The sequence below is a fragment of the Henckelia pumila genome, chromosome 4 (assembly GCF_033568475.1).
Source record: "Henckelia pumila isolate YLH828 chromosome 4, ASM3356847v2, whole genome shotgun sequence".
NCBI lineage: Eukaryota > Viridiplantae > Streptophyta > Magnoliopsida > Lamiales > Gesneriaceae > Henckelia > Henckelia pumila.
Window position 1 is genome coordinate 27,078,244 of NC_133123.1, and position 21,814 is coordinate 27,100,057.

Genomic DNA, 21,814 nt, shown 5'->3' on the forward strand with positions numbered 1-21,814 from the left:
TCTCCATGTGATTCATTGTTTGTGTTCGATTTTCTCTGAAGTTCCTTGGATTGAATAGCAGACATAACTTCTTCCAATGTTATCGTCTGTTCTCTTCCATATAGCAAAGCATCCCTGAAATTTTCATATGCTTTAGGAAGAGCATTCAGAAGTATCAAAGCTCGATCTTCATCCTCAAGCTTTACTTCAATATTCTTCAAGTCATCCAATATCTTGATGAATTCTTCGATCTGGTCTTCAAGGTTCTTCTCATCCTTAATCACAAAGGAATACAATCTCTATTTCATGTACAGACGATTAGCCAGGGATTTTGTCATGTATAAATTTTCGAGTTTGAGCCACACCGCCGCTGTAGATTCTTCTCTGGCCACCTCCCGAAGAGGTCTATCTCCCAGATAGAGAATAATTGCACTGTGTGCTTTCTCGAGCAATTCATCCTTGTTCTTTATCTCATCGGACATCTCCTCCTTCTTCTTAAGAGCCTCCACCAATCCTTGTTGTATCAGGATTGCACGCATCTTAATCCTCCAGAGTGAGAAATCGTTCTTGCCCGTAAACTTCTCAATATCAAACTTCATTGATCCCACCATCTTTGCTTGGTTTCCCATAGACGGCGCCACTTGTTAGGAATCAATCCGAAATTTGAAGATCGAAAATTCACCAAGCAAACAAAACACACAGATAAGAACAATAATCCCAGAAAGCAGATAAAACCAACGCACACAGATCAATCAACCAACTCACGCGAAAGCGATTAAACGACGCAAGTATTTACGTGGTTCGGCAAAGATTTGTCTACGTCCACGGGAGAGCAACACAATACTTTTATTAATCATCCAACAGAACAACCCAAGCTCAAGAACAGAGCTTATTACAGAGATGGACAACGAAAAACTCTCAAGCTAGATACAGACTCAATTCAAGCTTTTGATACTTGAATTCTTCCCGTCACAATCTTCGCTTGTTTCTCTCCTCCGAAATCTCTCTTTCTTCTCTCTCAATATATTCTGAAGAATTTTGATTTTCTGTTCTTCTCGTTGCGGCCAGCTTCCATCTGCTTATATAGAGAATTAGACTGACTTTCATCTTGGGCTTTAGGTCAACAGTAACTTATGACCCAATTATAAAGTCAACATGGTCCAGCCCGATAAGTCTTCATTCATCAGTTTGATCTGCCCTTGTATTTCGATCTGCCTGCAAGCGTATAGCTTCTTGGACACTTCATCTGACTTCTAACCAAGTCACAATACTCGAGCAATCTATCTGCATGAACTCATCCGAAGACTCGTCTGACATCACATCGATCTGATCCCAGTATACGATCTGGCCATGAACTCATCTGATCACCGAGCTCATCTGATTTGTACTATCCGATCCGATTTCTTCTCTATTCCCATTCAATCTGATAGAAGCATACTTCAACAGATTTGTTCTGGGGCCAACTACTTACTATGTAAGCAATTATTACTGAGTCTGTAATCATTATGCAGTGCTTAAAATATTTGCAACATATAAAATTTGTGAACTCTGCAGCTTCCCTGCATCATATGGCTTGTGGTAAAAAAAACCGAAACGATTTAGCCTTTCTTGGTTCGCGAATTGGGTAAGTGAAGTTTCAAGAATCTTGTTATTTTTCCTTTCTCAGAATCATACAATCTAATTCCTCTTTGGCTTCGTTGGTGGTGTTGAAATCTCAGTTTTGCATAATTTTTGGAGCTATTTTGACACTTGTCGCACCCGTGGGAGGGCTCAGGCAAATCATAATAAATGCGAAAACTTACAAGTTCTACCAATAAGCATGAAACTGAAGAAGGCATCTGTTCCTTGGGAACTTTTTTCTCCTCCTTAGGAAGTCCATGCGTGTTTCTAAAGATTAGAGGATTATTACTAATGTTTATTTTTTTGAAGAGAAGATTAGAGTTTTACTTGTATGTAAAACTAAGCATTTGATATATCTATTGTTACTAGTAAAATACACGTGTATTGCACGCGGAAGCACTTTGAGCTGAAAGAAAATAAATTTGTACTGTCAAAACTAAAATGATTGTTGTGTTAACATTTTGACAATCCATGTTAACCCCCCTTTTAACTCTGACTGAGCTTCGGGTCATGGTTGAGGTTTGGTGTGTGAGACAGAGAGATCGGATGTAATGGCTTCCGCATACTGGGGCTTAAGTTATGCCTGAGTTGCCATTGCTTCTCGGGTACACACAGATGAAGGAGGAAAAAAGAAACAAGACTAAAAGATGGGAGAAGTTGGGTCACCGCCAATCCGTATTGGATAATTAAGTAAGCCGATCACATTCAAGAATCAAGAAGTCTGCTGCAGAGAAACAACACTCAAGAGGCCTAAGCTAACCGCAATAACTGAAACAGGACGTCTTCTACCCGTCAATGCTGGTTTATCTATTGTTCATATAAAAAGATGGATGAAACAAGGAGAAGAGTAATTTAAATGACAGATTTTTCTGGATGTATAGTGCTGCGAAAGCCTTTTTCTTCATGTAAAAATGGTTATAGTGAGAAGATCTTTGGGTCGAAATGTCCGAACCACCATACTCATTGGTTTCATTAATTGGTTTCTTGATTGTGTGTTCACTTTGTTAAATTGATCTGCTTCGTATCTTCTGTTTTGGGATTATGTGGTTCATTGGCTTCATTCCATGATCCACCAATATATTCATTGCAAAAAAATAAAACATTGATATTTTTTTTTTTTTGTGCTCTATCTTTTAGTAATTATAATTTGATTTTGATGTGCGAATTGAGATTGTTTTATTTTTTTTTTTGCTTTCTTATTAATGAAGAGATGGGAGTGCAACACACAAATACAATACAACGTAGTAGTAAACATGTATACACACAGATTATCAACTGCAAGCACAAATATTGAAAAACAGTGAATTGTAGGCAAAAGGGTTCCTTGTCTGGCTTTCTCGGCCTGGACTCCCTTCCTGTAAACCAACTGCTAAGAATCCCTTCAATGATTAGTCGATATATGCTCGCTAACCGACCATAATCGAAAACCTCATACACCGTTCCTTCGTCTCCTTACAAGAAAACTAGGACGATTTTTTCATATCTGCAGGGAGAGATGCTTATGAGTAGAATTTGTAGGTTTTCGCGTTCATTATAATCTGTCTTAGCCCTCCAATGGGTGCTATAATCATCAAAAGAACACCAAGAATGATGCAAATCTGAAATTAGACAAGAGAAACATTTAGCTTGCTAAGTAGCTCCAACAATAAATAATAAATATGACACAAAATTATTATCACTCTTACCCAATTAGTGAACCAAGATAAGCTGAATTTTCTTGGTTTGTAAATGGCAAGCCACATGATGCAGGGAAGCTGAACAAAAGATATATTAATTATTAGTGTTATCTGTTTTTCTTTGAAAAGATACAGATGAAAATCTATTTTATGCAACAGCCAGAATCCCCTTACAAAGTATGTGGTTGGTGCGAAAGCGAATCCTCCAAAAAACCCAAGCAGCCCACCAAAGAAAGGGAACGTCATGCCAACAAACATAGTAAATGCTGAAATCAAATGAAACATTTATTAAAGCTTCCAACCTTGTATCTGGAAGAAGAAGCATAAAGCAGTGTTTACATACCGACATAAACATTTCTTGTAAAAAACCGCAGATACCAAGTAGGCTTGAACCTTAGTTTCTTCACAAGCACAGTTTCCATCATGTCAAAAACTGGCATGGCATAGATCTGCATTCGTGCAAATCAAACACAATCATGATCAATAGTTGTTTCATTGTATGGCTTAATGAAACCAAACACAAAGGATCTAAATTAGTCCTCACCTGATAGCTCCCAATAACATGAATGACAACAAACATGTTAGCCATGGCAATAAGCCAAATAGGTTTATTTAAGGTGATCAGAATATTGTCGTCTACTGTGTTACCGAACATCCAAAATCCAATAAAAGCGACTGGGAAGTAACAAAGGGCAACCACAATATAGGCAACAATAACTCCCCTCCACATAGGAATCTTTGAGGGCTTTTCTGGTGTAGAAGGAATGGTGGCTTGAATTTCCAATACTACATTATGACCAGCATAAGCAAAAGCCACGTCCCCCAATGCACCAAAGAACCCAAAAACCTTCCCAGCTGTAGTTGTAGATCTATATCCATATTGCACATCAGGTGTTACTCCCTTGTCCACGGAGGCTCCCCATGCTATTGTAGAATAACTACGAAAATAACCATTATAAGATTTTCTTGAAACATGGTGAACAAGAATCATATACACGTATATGTGTGTGTGCGCGCGTGTGTGGTTTGTTCGGTTGTTTGCATGTACCTCAAGGACATGACTGCTGCTGCAAGGGATACGCCAGAGATGGAATTGAAGTTGGGGAGATGGGAGAGTACAAAGTGTACAGAAGCAAAGATCATGATAAAATAGGTGAGTTTAATCTGTTTGCATTTATCTTGGCATGCTACTAAATCGTGGAATTTCTTGAGAGATCTGCCTCCAGTAACCATATATACTATGTCAACTCCAATTTCGACAACCAACTGCTGAGGCACCACAATCCACAGGCCAAGCTTCTCGCCGAAAGCATGCTGCCCAAGCTCGTGATATCTGTCAAAACGTTTTCCAGGCACCATTTCGTGCATTTCGACCATCTGCCACAGTGTGTAGAGAGTGATGATCCAAGATATGACCATAACTGCGACTCCAGGGCCCCTGAAAATTCCAAGAAAAGATCCATATATTATTTTCTTGAATTTCAACCAAGAACATCGACTTGAATCGATTAAAATATACCATCCCAGCTGAGACATGGCATAAGGGAGACTGAGGACTCCAGCTCCAACCATGGCTGTAACGTTGTGGAAAGCCGAATACCACCATTTTGCATTTCTTGAAGAAGTGATTGGCAGCCAGGCATCGATTGCCTTCTCTTCTTCTGTCCGGTTATCAACCTTTTACATAATTTACATGTTACTAACTTCCATATTATCAATTCAATTCATATTGGGGGGGGAAAAAATCAATACTTGTTGATTTAATGTTATATTTGTATGCCATTTTAGTGCTATCACTCCACCAAAATATGAGCAATTGGAGAGGGAGGAGCGTATTCTTTCCACCCGGAGGAATCGTGTAGTCCATGAAAAATATTTACAAATCCATCAAACTTTAAAAACAACTAGTACATTGCACGTGCACAAAATATATTTTTATAAATTTAAATTTATTTATAATTTTTTTCTTTCATTAGGGTAATGAGATAGTGGTGATTAAATTTGGTTGAAGAAAAGATGGAAGATGTTAGTGGAAAAAAGTAATTGAGGAAATGGTGGACACGTACCTGTGAAAAATTCTACATAACCAAAGCAATAAAGTGGGTTGGTAAAAAAAAAAAGTTAGAATTGAAAGGTGATTTTTAATGTGTCATGACATACCAAAAAACAGTTACTATAAATCACCCAGCCTTTACAAAATATAATAGAATAGATAACACCACACGAATCTTTATCAATGTATTCTATCTCTTATTATATCCTTAATTTGTGACAATAGTTCCTGACTCGTATATTTATTTGTAGTCGATTACTCGCATCGCTTGTTACAAATATGAATTTTGATTTTTCTTTCTTTTTTTTCTGTTTTTTATGTCCAGCCAAAAACTGCTACCAAATGACAAAAAGGCTCCACCAGTATGTATAATAAATTTGGTGAAAATGTTAAAAGGCAAAAAATTAGAGGGCGAAGTGGGCAATAAAGTTTATTGATGGAGCTTCTTTTTTGGGATCAATCTGACTGGAATCTTTGAATGGCCACGAGAAGGAGCGAGTAGTACGTATCTCCAAAAGTTGTGGAAACATGATTTTACATGGTCATCTCTAGAACTAGAATCCATATATTAATAAAAGAGCAATGCTACATGTATAACCAAATTTGTACAACAATTTTTACACCACAAAAAAATCAATACAAAATTTAATTTATCAAATCTCAAGATACATTGAATGCAAAATCTCACAATATCATATCAAAATCTCACGAGATAATAGAAAAATATCACGACATAATTGTTGTATATATTGTTGTACGATATATTGGTTATACCTTTAGCATTATTTTTAATAAAATAATACCTCCGTTTCATTTATATAAATTTATTTTATTTCGTCCTTTGCTTTTTCATATTTAGTAGCATTTTTTTTGCTTGTTTCTTATTAATTTACCACAATTAACTAAATTATTTTAGAGGGAAGGAGTGAGAATGATCGTGTTTGGCCACCCACTATAATAATAAATTAAATGCAGCATTTAATTGCGTGAATGTGAAAGCGCGTTCTCATGTATAAAAATTAATGACATGATCAAACTCAAACAGTCATAAGATAAGACAAATAAACGATAAGAAAACTCAAATACAAAATTCAAAGTCAATGAACCGGGTGTCGGTTTTCGAGGAATCGTCGCCCACGAACATGCTAGCCGGTTTGAAAAAAAAAATGGTTAATTAAGAAGATGGTCCATCTTAAATAAACATTCAATTGCGACAGCTAGCTGTACTTTGATGGATATTAAATTTTAAAAAAATAATAATAACTTAGATAATATTTGCAAATACTTAAAAAAACAAAAAAATATTATTATGTATTTTTTTTCCTTTATAAATTTTAATCTATTCATAATATAGATTTTTACAGTATTAATTGCACTAATTTGTGTCACTTTTTACCATTAAATTATATCAAAACTATCATGACACATGATCTAGTGTAACATTTTTATTCTGAAGTAAATTCTTTTTCTGTGAAGGAAAATATGACATATATGATAATTTGAAAAAAAAAATTAAGATAAAAGAATTTGATGGTAAAACTTTGTTACCATAGAAATTTTTCACGAGATGGAGCAGGTGGGGACGGACCAAATTGCATTAATGTGAAGCTGCTCGATCGTATTTATTTTTCCGAAAACTCAAACAAAATTAGCTTGTGTTTGGATTTTCAAATCTCTGAACTGAAAAATTATGTGTACGTACGTACATATATAAGCTATACTAAAATTCGATTATGAAGCAAGAATTGAAACCGCAAATATATAGAACCCAGGCCATGTCCTAATTAAGAAAAGAAAGATGAATAGAGCCTAGTCGATGGTATTGAGTTCAAATCTCATCGGCCGGAATTGCGTATGAAGAAAACAAGAATCATAAGGGGATGCATGTTCGAACATATAAATCAATAATATATATGGAAACGAATTAGAAGACATTAATGGGAGACTTACAGGTGGTTTGGAGTAGGCATTTTTCAGATCATCGTTAGAAACTTGAGTTCCCATATTATAATTATTCCTGCGTTGCGTACACTGATGATGGATGACTTATTAATTCTTTCTTTTCAACTATCGAAATTATCGAAGTGTTACATATATATAGATTTATATAGGAAATTAATTGATTGAAAACAACGTTTTGTTGTTGACTTTGGGTAAGTGCCAAGCCTCAGGGCTGTTTTTTCTATGAAACTTCCTGGAACCTTATGTACATATATATATATATCATACACACTCAAACGGCTTCAGACGGCAATGTGTACATATATATATATATGTACATTCATTAAATAAATATGGCCCTTTTATCTGCTATTTTTTTTTAATAAAATTATCTTTCAACTTCATATAGTAGAGATCGAATATTATATGATCGTAATTTTTTTATTATTTTAATTTAACAGCACTTGCTGAGAAAAACTTTCAAATTTCAGATTCCATCGGCGAAAATCCAGCAAACTCGTCAATCGATCTTGTTAAACTAACTAAACCATTTTTTAAATAATAATTACCTGTCTCGCTCTCTAAAAGAAAACTTTATTATTGCAAGCTACAACGCGGTGCGTGTGTAATATAATAAAAAAAATTAAAAAAGGCTAAAAAAAAGATATCGACTAAATTGTATACTATCAGATAATATAGATCGTGTATTTTTTATATCGACTATTTTGTCATTTATCTATATCTATATCTATATATATATATATATAAAAGTCTCACATACCATTGTGAATTTACATTTTCACCATTTTATATAATAATTTGCACATATTTTTTTTGGTTTTTGAGGTTATACATGTAATTGCATAATTCCCTTTAGCTGTCATACTATGTCTGCCCAATTAATGCAGCTTATTCTGCATTTTTGGAATTCCAATACATTTAAATCCGTTTCATTAATTATTATTTTTTATTGATTTGGTTATATAATTTTCCTATATTAGTTGGTCATACGTCTTTCATTAAACTTTCAACAATCCACGACAGGCGACCCACTGTAGTATCAGCTTTTTGTCACAAGGTCTGCTTCACTGATTATGGTTCATGAATTTCAATTTTTTTTAGTTATTTCAGTTTTGTATTTTGTTTTTTCTACATTGATTTTGAATTAAGATTTTGATAGATAAACACACACTATCGCTTACCCATATATCTTATCTTTTTATTTTTTTTAAATTTTTTTTTTTGCTTTTACTTGTTTAAAAAAAGATTTAAATTAACATTTTTCTTTGAGTAGATTGAATTCTTAAATTTACAAATTAACACATTATCCCCATGATAACTATTATTATAATTTATTATTATTATTATTCATAGATTGTCACTGTATTTTTGGTTTGTGTTTTTTTTATTATAATTATTATTATTATTAGTAGATTGTTACTTTATTTTTGGTTTGTGTTTTTTTAATAAACTATTATTATTTACATGTACATATTGAACTTTCCTTTATTTTAGTATTGTATTTTATGCTTTTATAAATTAATTAATTCTTAGTCACTTATCTTTCTTCTATTTGTTCCCCATTTTCTTTTGCGATGATTAATTTCAAATTTTGTTTTTAAAGTTTGCTTTCACTATTTTACAAATTAGATTCATAGACATATTTTTATTATAATAATAACTGCTATCATTTACCTAAACAAAAATTTAACATTATTATTTTTATTTTCTTTTATCTATTGTTTATCTCTTTTTTTCTTTTTTTTTTGTAATTATTATTTGTATTATAAATACCGTCTGCTCGTTTGTTACTTATACGTTAATGTCATATTGATTTAAGTCCTTAAACGTGGAGGTGCAAGGTTCTATTCCTGGGGAGGGCAAAAACCCACTGCCAGGAGTGGGGAGGTCATGAGTGCGATGTCCGTCGAATAATGCGATACGAGCCCATGCTACGGGCTGGGGAGAGTTGCGATGGAAGGACGTGGGTCGTTTTTTGAGGTTTTTTATGTCATTCTATAGATTTATTCAATGCATATTTAATTTGTCACTATTTATTTATTCTAGGTAAAATTAATTGTTAATATTTAATTCATGCCCTAAAATTAAAGTTTAGTTGTTAATTTACATTTTTATCATCATTTTAATTCATTTCATAGTTAATTTTTTGTCATTTCCAAGACTTTTTGAGGTTTTTGAAGTCATTCTATAAATTTATTCAATGCGTATTTAATTTGCATGTCACTATTCATTTATTCTAATTCATGTCCTAAAATTAAAGTTTTATTTTATTCTTAATTTATTTCATTTAATGGTTAATTTTTTTGTCATTCCAAATACTTTTTGAATTTTTTTATGTCATTTTGTAGTTTTATTTAGTGAGTATTTAATATGTATCTATTTATTTATTATAAGTAAACATAATTGCTAATATTTAACCTATGTCCTAAAATTAAAGTTTTATTAATTGAAAGCTATATTTAAAAAAAAATTCTCTACATCAAAGAAATTTATTAATTTTGTGAAATTATTTTCAACATTTATCTTCAACGCTATGCTTTTAGTCTTCATTCTTCTAACATAATATTTTGATTATTAAACTTTTAAACAAATAACAAATTAAATCAAATCATTAATTTTAATCATATGATTCAAAACAAGTAGAATCATATCATAATCATAAATCGATATTGTATTCTACTTATATAGGAAACGTATCTCATACTTTATTCAATCAATTCGTTTATTTTTTGAAATTTGGTAATTTAACTAAAATTTCTTGTATTCCTATTTTTACGAAGAATAACTATAAAATTAACAATGATTCCTAACTAAGTAATATCTTAGAAAACTTTAGGGACCAAAAATATTTCAGTGATAAACTAAAAGTGTAATCAACAACATTTATGTTTTTTATCGAATCGAAGGTAAACAAATATTCATGTTGATGTTTGAACTATAGTATAATACTTATTATATATATATATATATATATATATATAACTGAAAATTTATCTATATCTATATTTATATCTATATATCTATATCTATATAAAAGTAGCACTTTATTTATGAATTTAATAATTAATTTTGTCATTTTTAAGGTTTTTGAAGTTTTTTATTCATTGTATAGTTTTGTTCAACGAGTATTTAATTTGTATATATCTATGTATTTATTGTAGATAAAATTAAGCGGCGATTACAGTCTCTTTCCCAGGTCAGGCTACTCCAGAAGATCAGCAGCCCGGTAGAGGTTGCTTGCAATATCGGCTAACTCAAATGAAATAGAGACATACATTCTTCTTCCTAAACCTGAACAGCAAGCAGTTCTTGACGGAAAGATCCAATCTTCTAAATTTCGATTCTTTTTGAGTCACTTTCATGACTTCACACAAACCTAATCACGCAATCGAAGTGTTAGCATTTTGCAAGCTCACGCTTCAGAGGGATTAGCTATCTCAAAGCACGTGCCCCCTCTTACCAAAGCTGTCATCCGAAAGGCTTGTTCTCACTATAAACTACGCAATTAGCTGTTCGAGCCAGCAACACAAGACTAGAAGAGGATGGTAAAGCCATATGTGAAGCTGAGGCAAAGAAATTTTCTCTTGAAGATTTAGCAGAAATAAAAGTGCGAAAACGCATATTTTACTCTCTGGCCAAGTCTGGAGATAGACCAGGAAAGACATCTTCAAACCTGCCCGCTGCTAATATTTAATTCATGTTTGAAACGAAAGTTTTATCAATTGAAAGCTATATTTTTTATTTGTCTATAAATCTAAAAAAATTATTACTTTTTTTTACCTTACTTTCAAGTTTTATCTTCATCGCTATGTTTTTAGTTTTTTAAATTTTTAACATAATTTAGTATTAAACTTTTAGAAAACAAAAAATTTCAATCAAGTTATTAACTTTTATCGACTTGTTCAAAATAAATAAAATCATATCATAAATCGAGATTTTATTTCACTTGTATTAGAAATGTATTATCTTTTTTTATTCAATCAATTAGTTTATTTTTTGCATTTGGTAAGCTAACAAAAATATTTGGAATTCCATTTTTTAAGAGGGGGGACTACAAAAATAATGGTGATAACTAACTATGTAATCCTTTAAAAAATAATTGGGATTAAAAATATTTTAGTGTTGAACTAAAAGTGTAATCAACACTGATATTTTTTTGTCCAAATTAAAAAATATATAATTATAACCAACTTTCATGTTGATGTTTGAACTACATTATAATATAATATTTACTTATATAAAAGTGATTATTTAGTTATGAATTTACAGTTTTGTATTTATTTTATTTCATTCAATGACTAACTTTTTGTCATTTTCAAGGTTATTTTATGTCATTTTGTAGCTTTTTCAATGATTATTTAATTTTATGTCTATTTATTTATTTATGTGAATTAATTATAAATATTTAATTCATGTTCTAAAGTTAAAGTTTTATTAATTGAAATTTATTTTAATCTAAAAATTATATATTAATTTTACAACTTACTTTCAATCTTTATCACCATCCCTATGTTTTAGTCTTCTAAAATTTTTAACATAATATTTCGGTCATTATAGTTTCGCGAAAAAAAATAAATTGAATCATTAATTTAGTTATCTGGTTCAAGACAAGTAAATCAGATCATAAATAATTGAGACTATATTTCACATATAAATGAAAGATATTCTCATATTTTATCCAATCAATACGTTTTAATTTGTTTATTTTTTTTTAATTTAGTAATCTAACTAAAATTTTTGGTATTCTAGATTGTAGGAATAATATTATAAAACTAATGGTGATGACTATGTAATCTAACTATGATAGTTTACTGAAAAAAAATATTACAAGATTTGAAGAAATAAAAAAAGTTTTCCTTGATTATTGCATATTATATGTATATGATTTTTCAAAAAAAAGAAAAAAAAGAGATATTTACATATTAATATTTTTTTATTTTAAAATAAGATTATGACAAAATTATGAAACAATTATGTTTATCATTAATTAAATAAATAATTGTATGACTAAATTATTTTTTTGGCATAAATTTGTTAATACTTTAACATAAGAGTTTATGTTAGAAAAATTTATTTTGTATTGTATTTTTGTTAGGACATTAATTATTTTATATGCTAAATATTATTCAATGTATATTAAATTTGATTTTCAAAGCTAACGAAACAAAGTTATTCAATACGCTAAAAAATATACACAAAATTGCAAATGTATTATGCATGAGCAAAAAACTTGAAAATCAAAGCAAGTCATATAGACATCATGTTTTATCAAACGTAAAAAATATATATGATTTAGATGCACTTTATTCATTGAAGATCAAATTTTATCTACAACTAAAACTTTTAAATTAAAAAATTATTATTATTTTTCACTAACTATTTAAATTTTAGGTTTTGGTCACTAAGTTTTCAAAATTTGTTTTTTGTATACTAAATTTTATTTTAATCTATTTATACCTAATTGTTGTGGTGACACTTGAAAATGCTTTATTTTGCATCGAAAAATACTGACATGGGCATTATAATAATGATGCAACTTAAAAATTTTTTGACTTATTAGATGTCACGTCAACAATTGGATTAAAAACAGTCAAAATTAAAAGTTAGTGTATTAAAACTTAAATTTGACAAATCAATTAACTAAAAATCAAAATGTGATGTATTAATGGAACTAAAAAAATTATTTTCTTTCAAATAAATTATTGTTTTAACTTTCAAATAAATTACTGTTTTAACTTACAAATCAATAGAAGTAAAATTATTTTTTAACAGATATTACTTTTGTTGAAGTGCAATAACTATTCATACTGAGAAGAACAATCGAAACATGATGTTTGAGATACAACATAGTTTAAAATATTGGATTAGTATTGTTACCAATGACTATAATTATTGAAAATGCAATAAGCATTCGGTCATACAATATGTATCAAAGTGAAGGTCATGACTTCGATTCACATTGATTGCAAGCATAATTATTGGGAGGAGATTATTGGGTACAATAATTATCTCTTTTCTATGTAAAACAATCAAAATGTAGTGTTTGAACTGTTACGCATATTAAAATATTTGAATTGCACAATTATATATCAACTATATATAGCTTTTAATAAAATTCAAACGCTCAGTCTTACGATTTATAAAAAATCAATGTATTTTTTTACATTTCTCGGCAAATATGTAACATATGTTATTGTTTTAAAGTCATTAATTAAAAAAATAAATTAAATCCAAGGTATAAAACATAAAAGCATCGATTAGATACCACAAATCGATCGTAAAGAGAAAAAATTAAAGACATAATGTTCTCATTTTAATAATAATTAGAGATCAAATCATTATAACCAAAGTTTGAAATTGATAGTAAAATATATAACACTTAATTAAAAAATTTAAGCAATCAACTAATAAAATTATTATAACGTGTCACGTACGTTGCACGTGTAATTTTCTAGTTAATAAAAATGACTGAGTATTTTTTAAAGATGAATATGTAATTTAATTTGACTGAGTATTTTTTAAAGATGAATATGTAATTTAATTTTGGTATCATCTTGACGAATCAAATTGATTATAGGTGTCTCTCACGTTTTATATATATACAGTAAGTATAGATTATTATTATTATTATTATTATTATTATTATTATTTGGTTGACTCCGCCCATACCCTAATTATTGGATTTAGGTTTCTACACATGTGAGGTCCAAGAACAAAAACTCGTGGGTGGTTTGTTACACATTTAGGAAATGACCTCTTATTGATCAGTTTTTCATTTTTTTTTAAATATCAAATATTACTCACTTTTGATTTTTTTTTTCATTTCTTCGTGATCTATAATTATTTTTTAAAAACATACCTTTTTTTCGAACACTCTCTTGTTATCGCTAATACCGCGTGATGAGAAAGATTTTTGTTTCTCTATTACTGTGATATTGTATGGGTAGGGACATATGGTCTACCAGTACCAGGAATTTAAATCCATGGTACACCGATTAATAATTCATCTCATATTTTAACTCTTTTGGGGTTTAATTCTTTGCATGGTTTTGCTACTGATAATTGGATTTCTCTGGGATGTCCCCTCAAATTAAATTTCTTCACAATGATCGAATAAATTCCTCAAGGTTATAAAATTATACATGCAGACAACGGATGATCACCGAAGTTAAAAAAAAAATAGGAGAATTTTATTTTTAAAAATGAATTTGGACCAATATCATTCTCCCAAATTTCTAATAACTAATAATGTTTAAAGTGTATGTTTTATTACAAAATTTAAAATTATAATGAATGAAATTTTTTTTCCTAAATGACACCAAATTAAGAGAGAGTGTCTTGTTATATTTAACCGTTTATGGAGTGTATTAATTACTACTAATTAGCTAAAGAATACATGTATGTATATCCACCCATATGTGTCATCCATATTTGAGCTAGCTCTACATTAAAATAGTCTGCAATTACCATAACTTAAGATTTAGGTTGGAATTTATTTAATTTGGCGTGGACATGTGATTTGCTAAAATTTAATTAATGTTAATATATCTCTCCATATCACAAGTTGAGTATGACAAGGTTGACTCGATCATTTGCAAAGTCTTCCTTAGGATCTGCACTCCACCTCTTCTACTAATTTGAACTTGTCCTCTTTTTTTAAAAAAAATCATTTGATTATCGGATTAAATTTTATATATATATATATATATATATATATATATATATACTATCAAACATGGTACATGCGTTACGTTTGTAAAAGAAATTGACGGGAAAGAAACTGACAAGAAGAGAGAGGATAAAAAGGGTCATGTGAACAGTTGATAAGATTGTAAGAAGTCGAGGGGTTTAGTTTTTGAAATATGTGGAAATAGAACAATTAAACGTGTGGAGTAGTTTAAGAGAAAAAAGTGAGAGAAACATAAATTACTATTTTGTTCATATTAAATTCTATCCGTCCAAAGCTTTGGAGGACAATTCAGGAAAGAAATTTTGGTGTTCTCCAGAGTTATTTTAACATGCTCTTCTTTTATAAAATAATAAAGATATATATTATATTTTTTAAATAACCCCAATATATTAAACCCCAAACATGTCCGCTATTTGATTATTTGAAGGATTATATTACACGTAAAATTTGGGTTTAGACTGAATCTTCCACGATTTTGTGCCTTAGACGATATACGAGTACGAATCACCTCTTTAATATGATCGTAGTACCGTACTAAACAAATTTGACCAAAAACAACAAGAAACGGGGAAAATATTATAGAGGGTAAATTCAATTTACATATATATAATACACATGTATCGCATATATATAGATTTAATAATTAGAATGGGTCGATTGTTCCAAGTTATCGGCTATCGGATCAACTCGTGATTCGGCTTCAATTGTATAGTGGGAGTTATACTCATAGTTGGCGTTGTTTCACGGGAATTTAAGTTAGTCAACTATATATAGATAGATACAATTTGTATAATTATAATAATGTAAGGTACGGCTTGATGCATAGGATTAGGCTCAATATGAATTAATAAACCAGCAATATCTCATGTTTGGTTCATTTACAACTAAATCAGGCTCATATCATAAGCTCGTTATAATTATTATAATCTGTGTACAAAATATCCCTCATTCTCAGTGTGATAATTTTAAAACCACAGCAATCCAATGAAAAATTACATTGTTGCCCTGGTATTTGCCTCAGAGATGGGAGAATGAAATTCTCTTCAATTCTGAAGTAATCGAAGTGTGAGGTAAAGTGTAGTTTTTGAATGCATACTTATTTTCTTCGTTACTTCATTTTTTAAAAAAAAATTATTTTATCATTTTTTTATTCCATTAAACCAACCGATCAATATAATTTACGTGCGTCTAGATATTTAAAATAACAATTTTAGCTTTTAAAAAATGACAATTTAAGTTACCAAAAAATTTGAACATTAACTTGGTTTAGATATTAAAAAGCAAATGTAATTAAGTATATATGGTAAGGGTAATTTGGACATTATATTATAATATACAAATTTAATCCATCTTGTTAAAATCATACCAAATACTACACATTTGTATATCATTTTTTTATCATTCATATTACACATCCTCCTTCATCCCATAAGGTCTACCAAGCGGTACCTAATAATACAAAATCTATTAGAATGACCACTTTAATAAGAAATGCTCTTCTTTTATATCTCAATAAATTCAAATTTACTACTTATAATATCATATTTCAATTATATTTTTTCAATTTTAAAATATAAAAATATTACTTTATTTTTAGATTTTTTTTAAGGAACTTTATTTTTAGATTTATCACGCGGGTTTCTCGCCTACGGGAATTACTAATACATATAATTGCAGGCAAAGACTTGACATTTAGGAGTCAACTGGTTGATGCATTTTGCAAGCAAATAATTATTTTATATGATCAAATCTTGCCGAATAGATAATAGTTATCATCAAGCTGCAAATGATTTAATATTGGGTTGAGTTCGTGGTTGATTTTTTTATTTTCAGGTGTTGCATCCTAATGGAAACTTGTAAAAATATTAATGGTTGTACATCTGTCATATACTTATTCAAAGCATTCTGAATTTACATAAAATCTTTTCTAAAACTCCAAGCTATTTGTAATTTTTAACATAAAACTTAGCTTTGATATTTGATCTCCAGATTAAATGGATGTATATGTTAACCAAGATTTGTACATCGAAATTGCATACTTGAAAATAGGCTGAATCCATATTATAACACATTCAATTTATTTGGCATGTTTATATGAACAAAATGCAAGTGACTTTTAAATCTACTAGGTATGATCAAGTTGAATATTTTCAAAAGTAATTTGCGGCAGATTGCAGAGACACCCAATTCCTCAAATCCTTCCATATCAATTTTTTTCTCCCCAATCAAATCAACCAATCCAAATGCAACGAATATGAATTATGATACTAAATTGATATGGTGTAAAAATTTATGGGGAAAAAAATATGTCGAACCAAGAGTAGCAATTAGTATCAACCTTGGTCAATATAATCGAAACCAAATTCACACCAAATGGAATAAAGTGTGGTTGGACTTTACCAGGTGATGTTTATATAAAGATGGAATTGATTGCTGAGATTGGAATTTAGTTGAACTTATTCAAAAAAGAATAAGGGTGACGATTATTTTGGAAATTCCTACTTACTTTATGGTACGGCATCGTTGTCTCAATTATGACATCATTTGTATGAAAATGGTTTTTAAAAAATTAAAATAATTTGCCGAGTCAAAAAGGTGATGCCGCGACAATGTAAATATGATGCTACCATAAATTAATTATGATAATCTAATAATCTATTTGAGCGTATATCTTGGAAATCTCAAATAAATAGTCAATTCGTATTCCTATATATATACTATAAAGAAAGTTATATCTATTATTTATTTTTATTTTTATTTTTGGAGAAATTTTTTTTTTTTTTCGTGACGTGTAAATCTGCAGCCGTTACCTTTGATGCGCACTGGATAAACCCTCGAATTAACACAATAGCCTGCAAACTATGTTAGCCAAATAAACTATAGTAAGCAAACCCTGTGTGACAGACTAAAAAAATCATTTTCCTTATTATTGATTGATACGTTTTAAACCCTTTTCAAAAATGGGCCAGAGAAACGTTTTGAGAAAACAGTTGGCCCGGATCGAAAGCCCATACTTTATAAAAGAGAGCCGCCCGATATTCGGCCCACTTAAAATATCTCACATCCTCAGCCCATTACTGTCACCTAAAGTGGCATTCCATTTCACCACTTACCGTAATTTTTGAAATAGTAATAAATTATAGTATTTTATTTTGATGTCAAAAAAAGAAAATAATAGTATCATTTTATTTTATAGGATAAAGAGGCTGAAGTCTGAATGTACCATTCAAATTTCAAAAGGCGCAATTTACTCACCATAAAGGTCGCAAAAACTGGTTAACTTCATCAAACATACAACACATCTAATCATCAACAAGCTCACAATTCCCATTTTCATCTCCAAATTCTGTACATATGTTTGTTAAAATTTGGCAGCTTTGCATATCCTTGATCAAGATGCTGTAGTGACTGTTCTTTCATAAACTTCATATGGCCTTTGTGAGACGGTCACACGAGGTTCTAAGGAACGTCTTGGAGCACCGAAGCACAAGTACTGATTCATCAACCTCTTGTTGACCGTATCATGTTTGTGGATCGATTTTTTCCCTCCTGCGGTGTCATTTTCTTGATTCGAGACGGACGGTCTTGCGATATCAATATCAATCTGGCCTTCTTTTGCTTCATCAACCGAACTTTGTGAAGATAACGATAATTTAGAGAACGAACTCGAACGTGATCTGCGAGGAACAGCCTGCATTTCACCGTGCACCATCCCTGAAGCTAGTTTCTTCTTCACCGTTGGGCTCGGTGCGCCGCTCCTCACAGAAAGTGCTCTTTTGTTGTTAGGAAGTGATGATGGCTTAGAAAATCTTTGCCTCAACGGGGTTGGAACTCCTTCTGAAGCACTTGTGTGGGTAGCATCCACCAATTTCTTAAGCCTGTCTGATGTTTTCTTTCTTTTCATAATCTTGGGCCAATAGAGGAAACACTTGACCTTTTCAGCTGCGTGGTTCACAGCTTTTGAGCTTACTTGACTAACTTCAGACGAATTCGTGCTCCGACGTATGCTGCGGCTACCACCATCTGATGTTGCACTGTCCATGCCCGTGTACAAGAATATTTCAGTGTCGCTAATGGTGAAGGAAGTGCCTGGACTGTTGCCAATACTTTGCCTTTTTATGTGGGATGCAATTGCTTTTCTTGCAGAGTAATCTTGAGAACTAAAAATCCCACCAACTGATACCAATTGCCTGGTTATCAGTTCAGAAGACGGAGAATAAGGCCGTTGCCTCAGAATATCAAGCGGAGTCATGTCATTTGTATCACGAATATTTACATCAATGCAGCTCACATTCATCAACACCTCCACGAGATCAGAATCAATGTTCCCTGCAATGGCCAGATGAAGAGAGGTACTACCATCATTACTAATGGCGTTGATTATCTGTTCGATCTTGAAAATTTTCCCACTTAACAAGTGTTTCATGAGTTCAATCTGGCGATCTAATCTCCGAAAACCGGGAGTTTGAAAACCCGTGACAACCGAGTGAAGAAATGTTTCCCCGGCATTGTTTCTGGCTTCGATTAGTGAGGGTGATGCAAGAATTAGAGCTTCGACCACAGCTAAATGACCTGTGTGTGCCGCCATGTGCAACGCTGTGTTGCCTTGGTTGTCTGTGGAGTTGGTGACATCCGGGTACGAGGATGTAAGATTCTTAACCACCTGAATTCATGTTTAGAGTCGGTTTTATAGCACAAGACAGGAACTTGACTCCAAGCATTCAAGAAAAAATGTACCCAAATCACAAAAACTGAAAGAAAGGAGTGGATGAAAATCGAATTTCTTACCTCAACTTGACCTCTGGCTGCGGCAGCATGTAAGATAGTGGCTCCATGAATATCTCGAAAAGCCAATGGGTCATCCGAGGAATTGCAAAGAATCTCCTGCATCAGCTTCAAATTCCCTCCTCTGGCTGCAGCATGAAGAGCTCTGTTCATGATTTCCATCTTATAAGCAGAAGGGATCTCCCCAGTTTGTTCCTCCGCCGCGCCGGAAAACCTCGGGCACGCAGCAAAATCATAAACCACCTGAAAAACTTCAGAATCCTTGCTTCTTGCAGCAGCGTATAAGATATCCGTGACGCCATATTCGCCCTCTCCGAACACCAAAAGGGGGTCCCTTTGAAGCAATTCTTGAACAAACACCAAGTCTCCCGCGGAGGCGGCGGTGTACAAAAGCCACCCGCCATAACCAGCTCCTATCAGAGAGTTTTTCCCTTTCTTGATTTCACACTCGGAAAGAAGCTTTCTTGCAACCTCGGACCGGCACTTTGCCACATCGTGAAACTGCTCTTCATCGTCCCACACCGTCTCAAGGCGGCGGATCCTACGAAGGGAGGTGAGTTTGATGAGGTGGTTGCCGTCGAGGCGGAGAAGTTCGCTGACCAAGTCGTAGTGTCCATTGGCGGCGGCCCAATCAATTGGAGAGGCGTACCACCAGTGATCTCCGGTGCTTTCCCACCGTAGAGGGAAGTAAGAAGGAGGAGGCATTTTAGAGGGAAACAAATGAAAATGAAAATTCAAGTTTTCAACAACAAAGAACAATATATAATGCAAGACCCTCCCCACCCTTTGCAGAATTCAACACCTAGGATATGCCAAGATTCCTCGGTCAAATCGGAGAATTCAGCTTTTTTCTTTTCTTCCTTTTTTTTTCAATTATTGGCATTAAATATTAGAATTTAGAACTCGACCCCAAGAGTAATGAAAACCAGATTCTTTTATATTTTTGAAGTGACTTTGGATGAGAAAACTGAGAGGAACCACAGAATGGACGTCACGAGTTGCTACCAACTTTATATCGAGATGATAAAACTTGGGTTCATGACAAGAACAGGGGTAAGGAGAAAAAGTTGCAAGAAAGAAAGAAAAAACTACATTTTAATTTAACATTAAAAAGAAATGACTGCTTTTTAGTTTGTAATCGTATGACTGCATATGTCGATGGCAATTGATAGATACGAGTTTGGTCGATTCAAGATTTGTTCGACAAAAATTGGACCTAGACTCGGACGATTTTTAAAACAAATGGGTTCATTTCGAGTTCGACCCGCGAACAACCATTTTAAAGCATGATTACATATAGTTAAACTACCAGCTGTTGAAATTGTTACAAATGTAGAAAAGGTGCGTAGGAATGGAATTAGAGGATAGATAAGCACATGCTACATTGTTAGTAATGCGAGGTGTAAGCAATAATCATCTGGGTGATTTACTTTGGAGCTGGGAGACAATAAAGACTGAAACATTAATTAATTTTGTTGTGATTATTGAAGCCTGTCCCACATAAGAACATTTCGCCAAAGGTGAAAAATTAAAATTAAAATTGAAAAGTGAATTGTTCAAAGAAAACGAGTGGAATGGAGTGAGTCACAGAATCTTGAAGCAGCAAACTGCAAAATAATAGTTCAAAAAGAAACAAAGGGCAAAATAATACGAGTATGCAGTGTATAAGGAGAAAGATTCCTTGATGGACTCGATTTTTTTTAATTAATAAAGGTTTTTATATAGTGGAAAAATTTTCAATGATGGTATGGTCCATGCGCAATATCTTCATTGCAGACTCGCGTATGCTTCTTGGTATGATTAATTAATAATAATAATGTCTTCTATAGGATTACCTACTAGATTATTGATTTGGATTTTACGGTCAAAATGTAACGTCTTCTCACGGGTTAAAACAAGATTTTAATAGTTTATAATACTATGTATATTCTATATAAACTTAAATTTACAATTTTCCTAAAACGAATGAATATACGAGATGATTGTCATTAAACTGTTTTGTTTAGTCGCGTTTACACGTGAGACTCGGATATGATATTTAATGCTAAA

General features: G+C 31.8%; 2 protein-coding genes across 3 annotated transcripts; both read right to left on the reverse strand.

Moving 5' to 3' along the window:
• Nucleotides 1-2,812: 2,812 nt before the first annotated feature.
• Nucleotides 2,813-7,483, reverse strand: LOC140864117 (lysine histidine transporter 1-like). 2 transcript variants are annotated; one of them, XM_073268065.1, is made up of 8 exons: nucleotides 7,279-7,477; nucleotides 4,795-4,952; nucleotides 4,324-4,713; nucleotides 3,820-4,213; nucleotides 3,619-3,724; nucleotides 3,450-3,541; nucleotides 3,285-3,353; nucleotides 2,813-3,197 (listed from the first exon to the last, which is right to left on the reverse strand). In XM_073268065.1, exons 1-8 carry the CDS (start codon nucleotides 7,330-7,332, stop codon nucleotides 3,099-3,101), a joined length of 1,362 nt encoding a protein of 453 aa, XP_073124166.1. In that variant the 5' UTR covers nucleotides 7,333-7,477; the 3' UTR covers nucleotides 2,813-3,098. The 2 variants fall into 2 exon arrangements, with proteins under 2 accessions (XP_073124166.1, XP_073124165.1); XM_073268064.1 differs by having other exon boundaries at nucleotides 3,285-3,541; nucleotides 7,279-7,483.
• A 10,767-nt stretch (nucleotides 7,484-18,250) lies between these two features.
• LOC140865584 (uncharacterized) lies at nucleotides 18,251-20,971 on the reverse strand. Its single transcript, XM_073270266.1, has 2 exons — nucleotides 19,769-20,971; nucleotides 18,251-19,643 (listed from the first exon to the last, which is right to left on the reverse strand). The coding sequence occupies exons 1-2, from the start codon at nucleotides 20,468-20,470 to the stop codon at nucleotides 18,372-18,374; spliced, it is 1,974 nt and encodes a 657-aa protein (XP_073126367.1). The 5' UTR covers nucleotides 20,471-20,971; the 3' UTR covers nucleotides 18,251-18,371.
• Nucleotides 20,972-21,814: the final 843 nt, after the last annotated feature.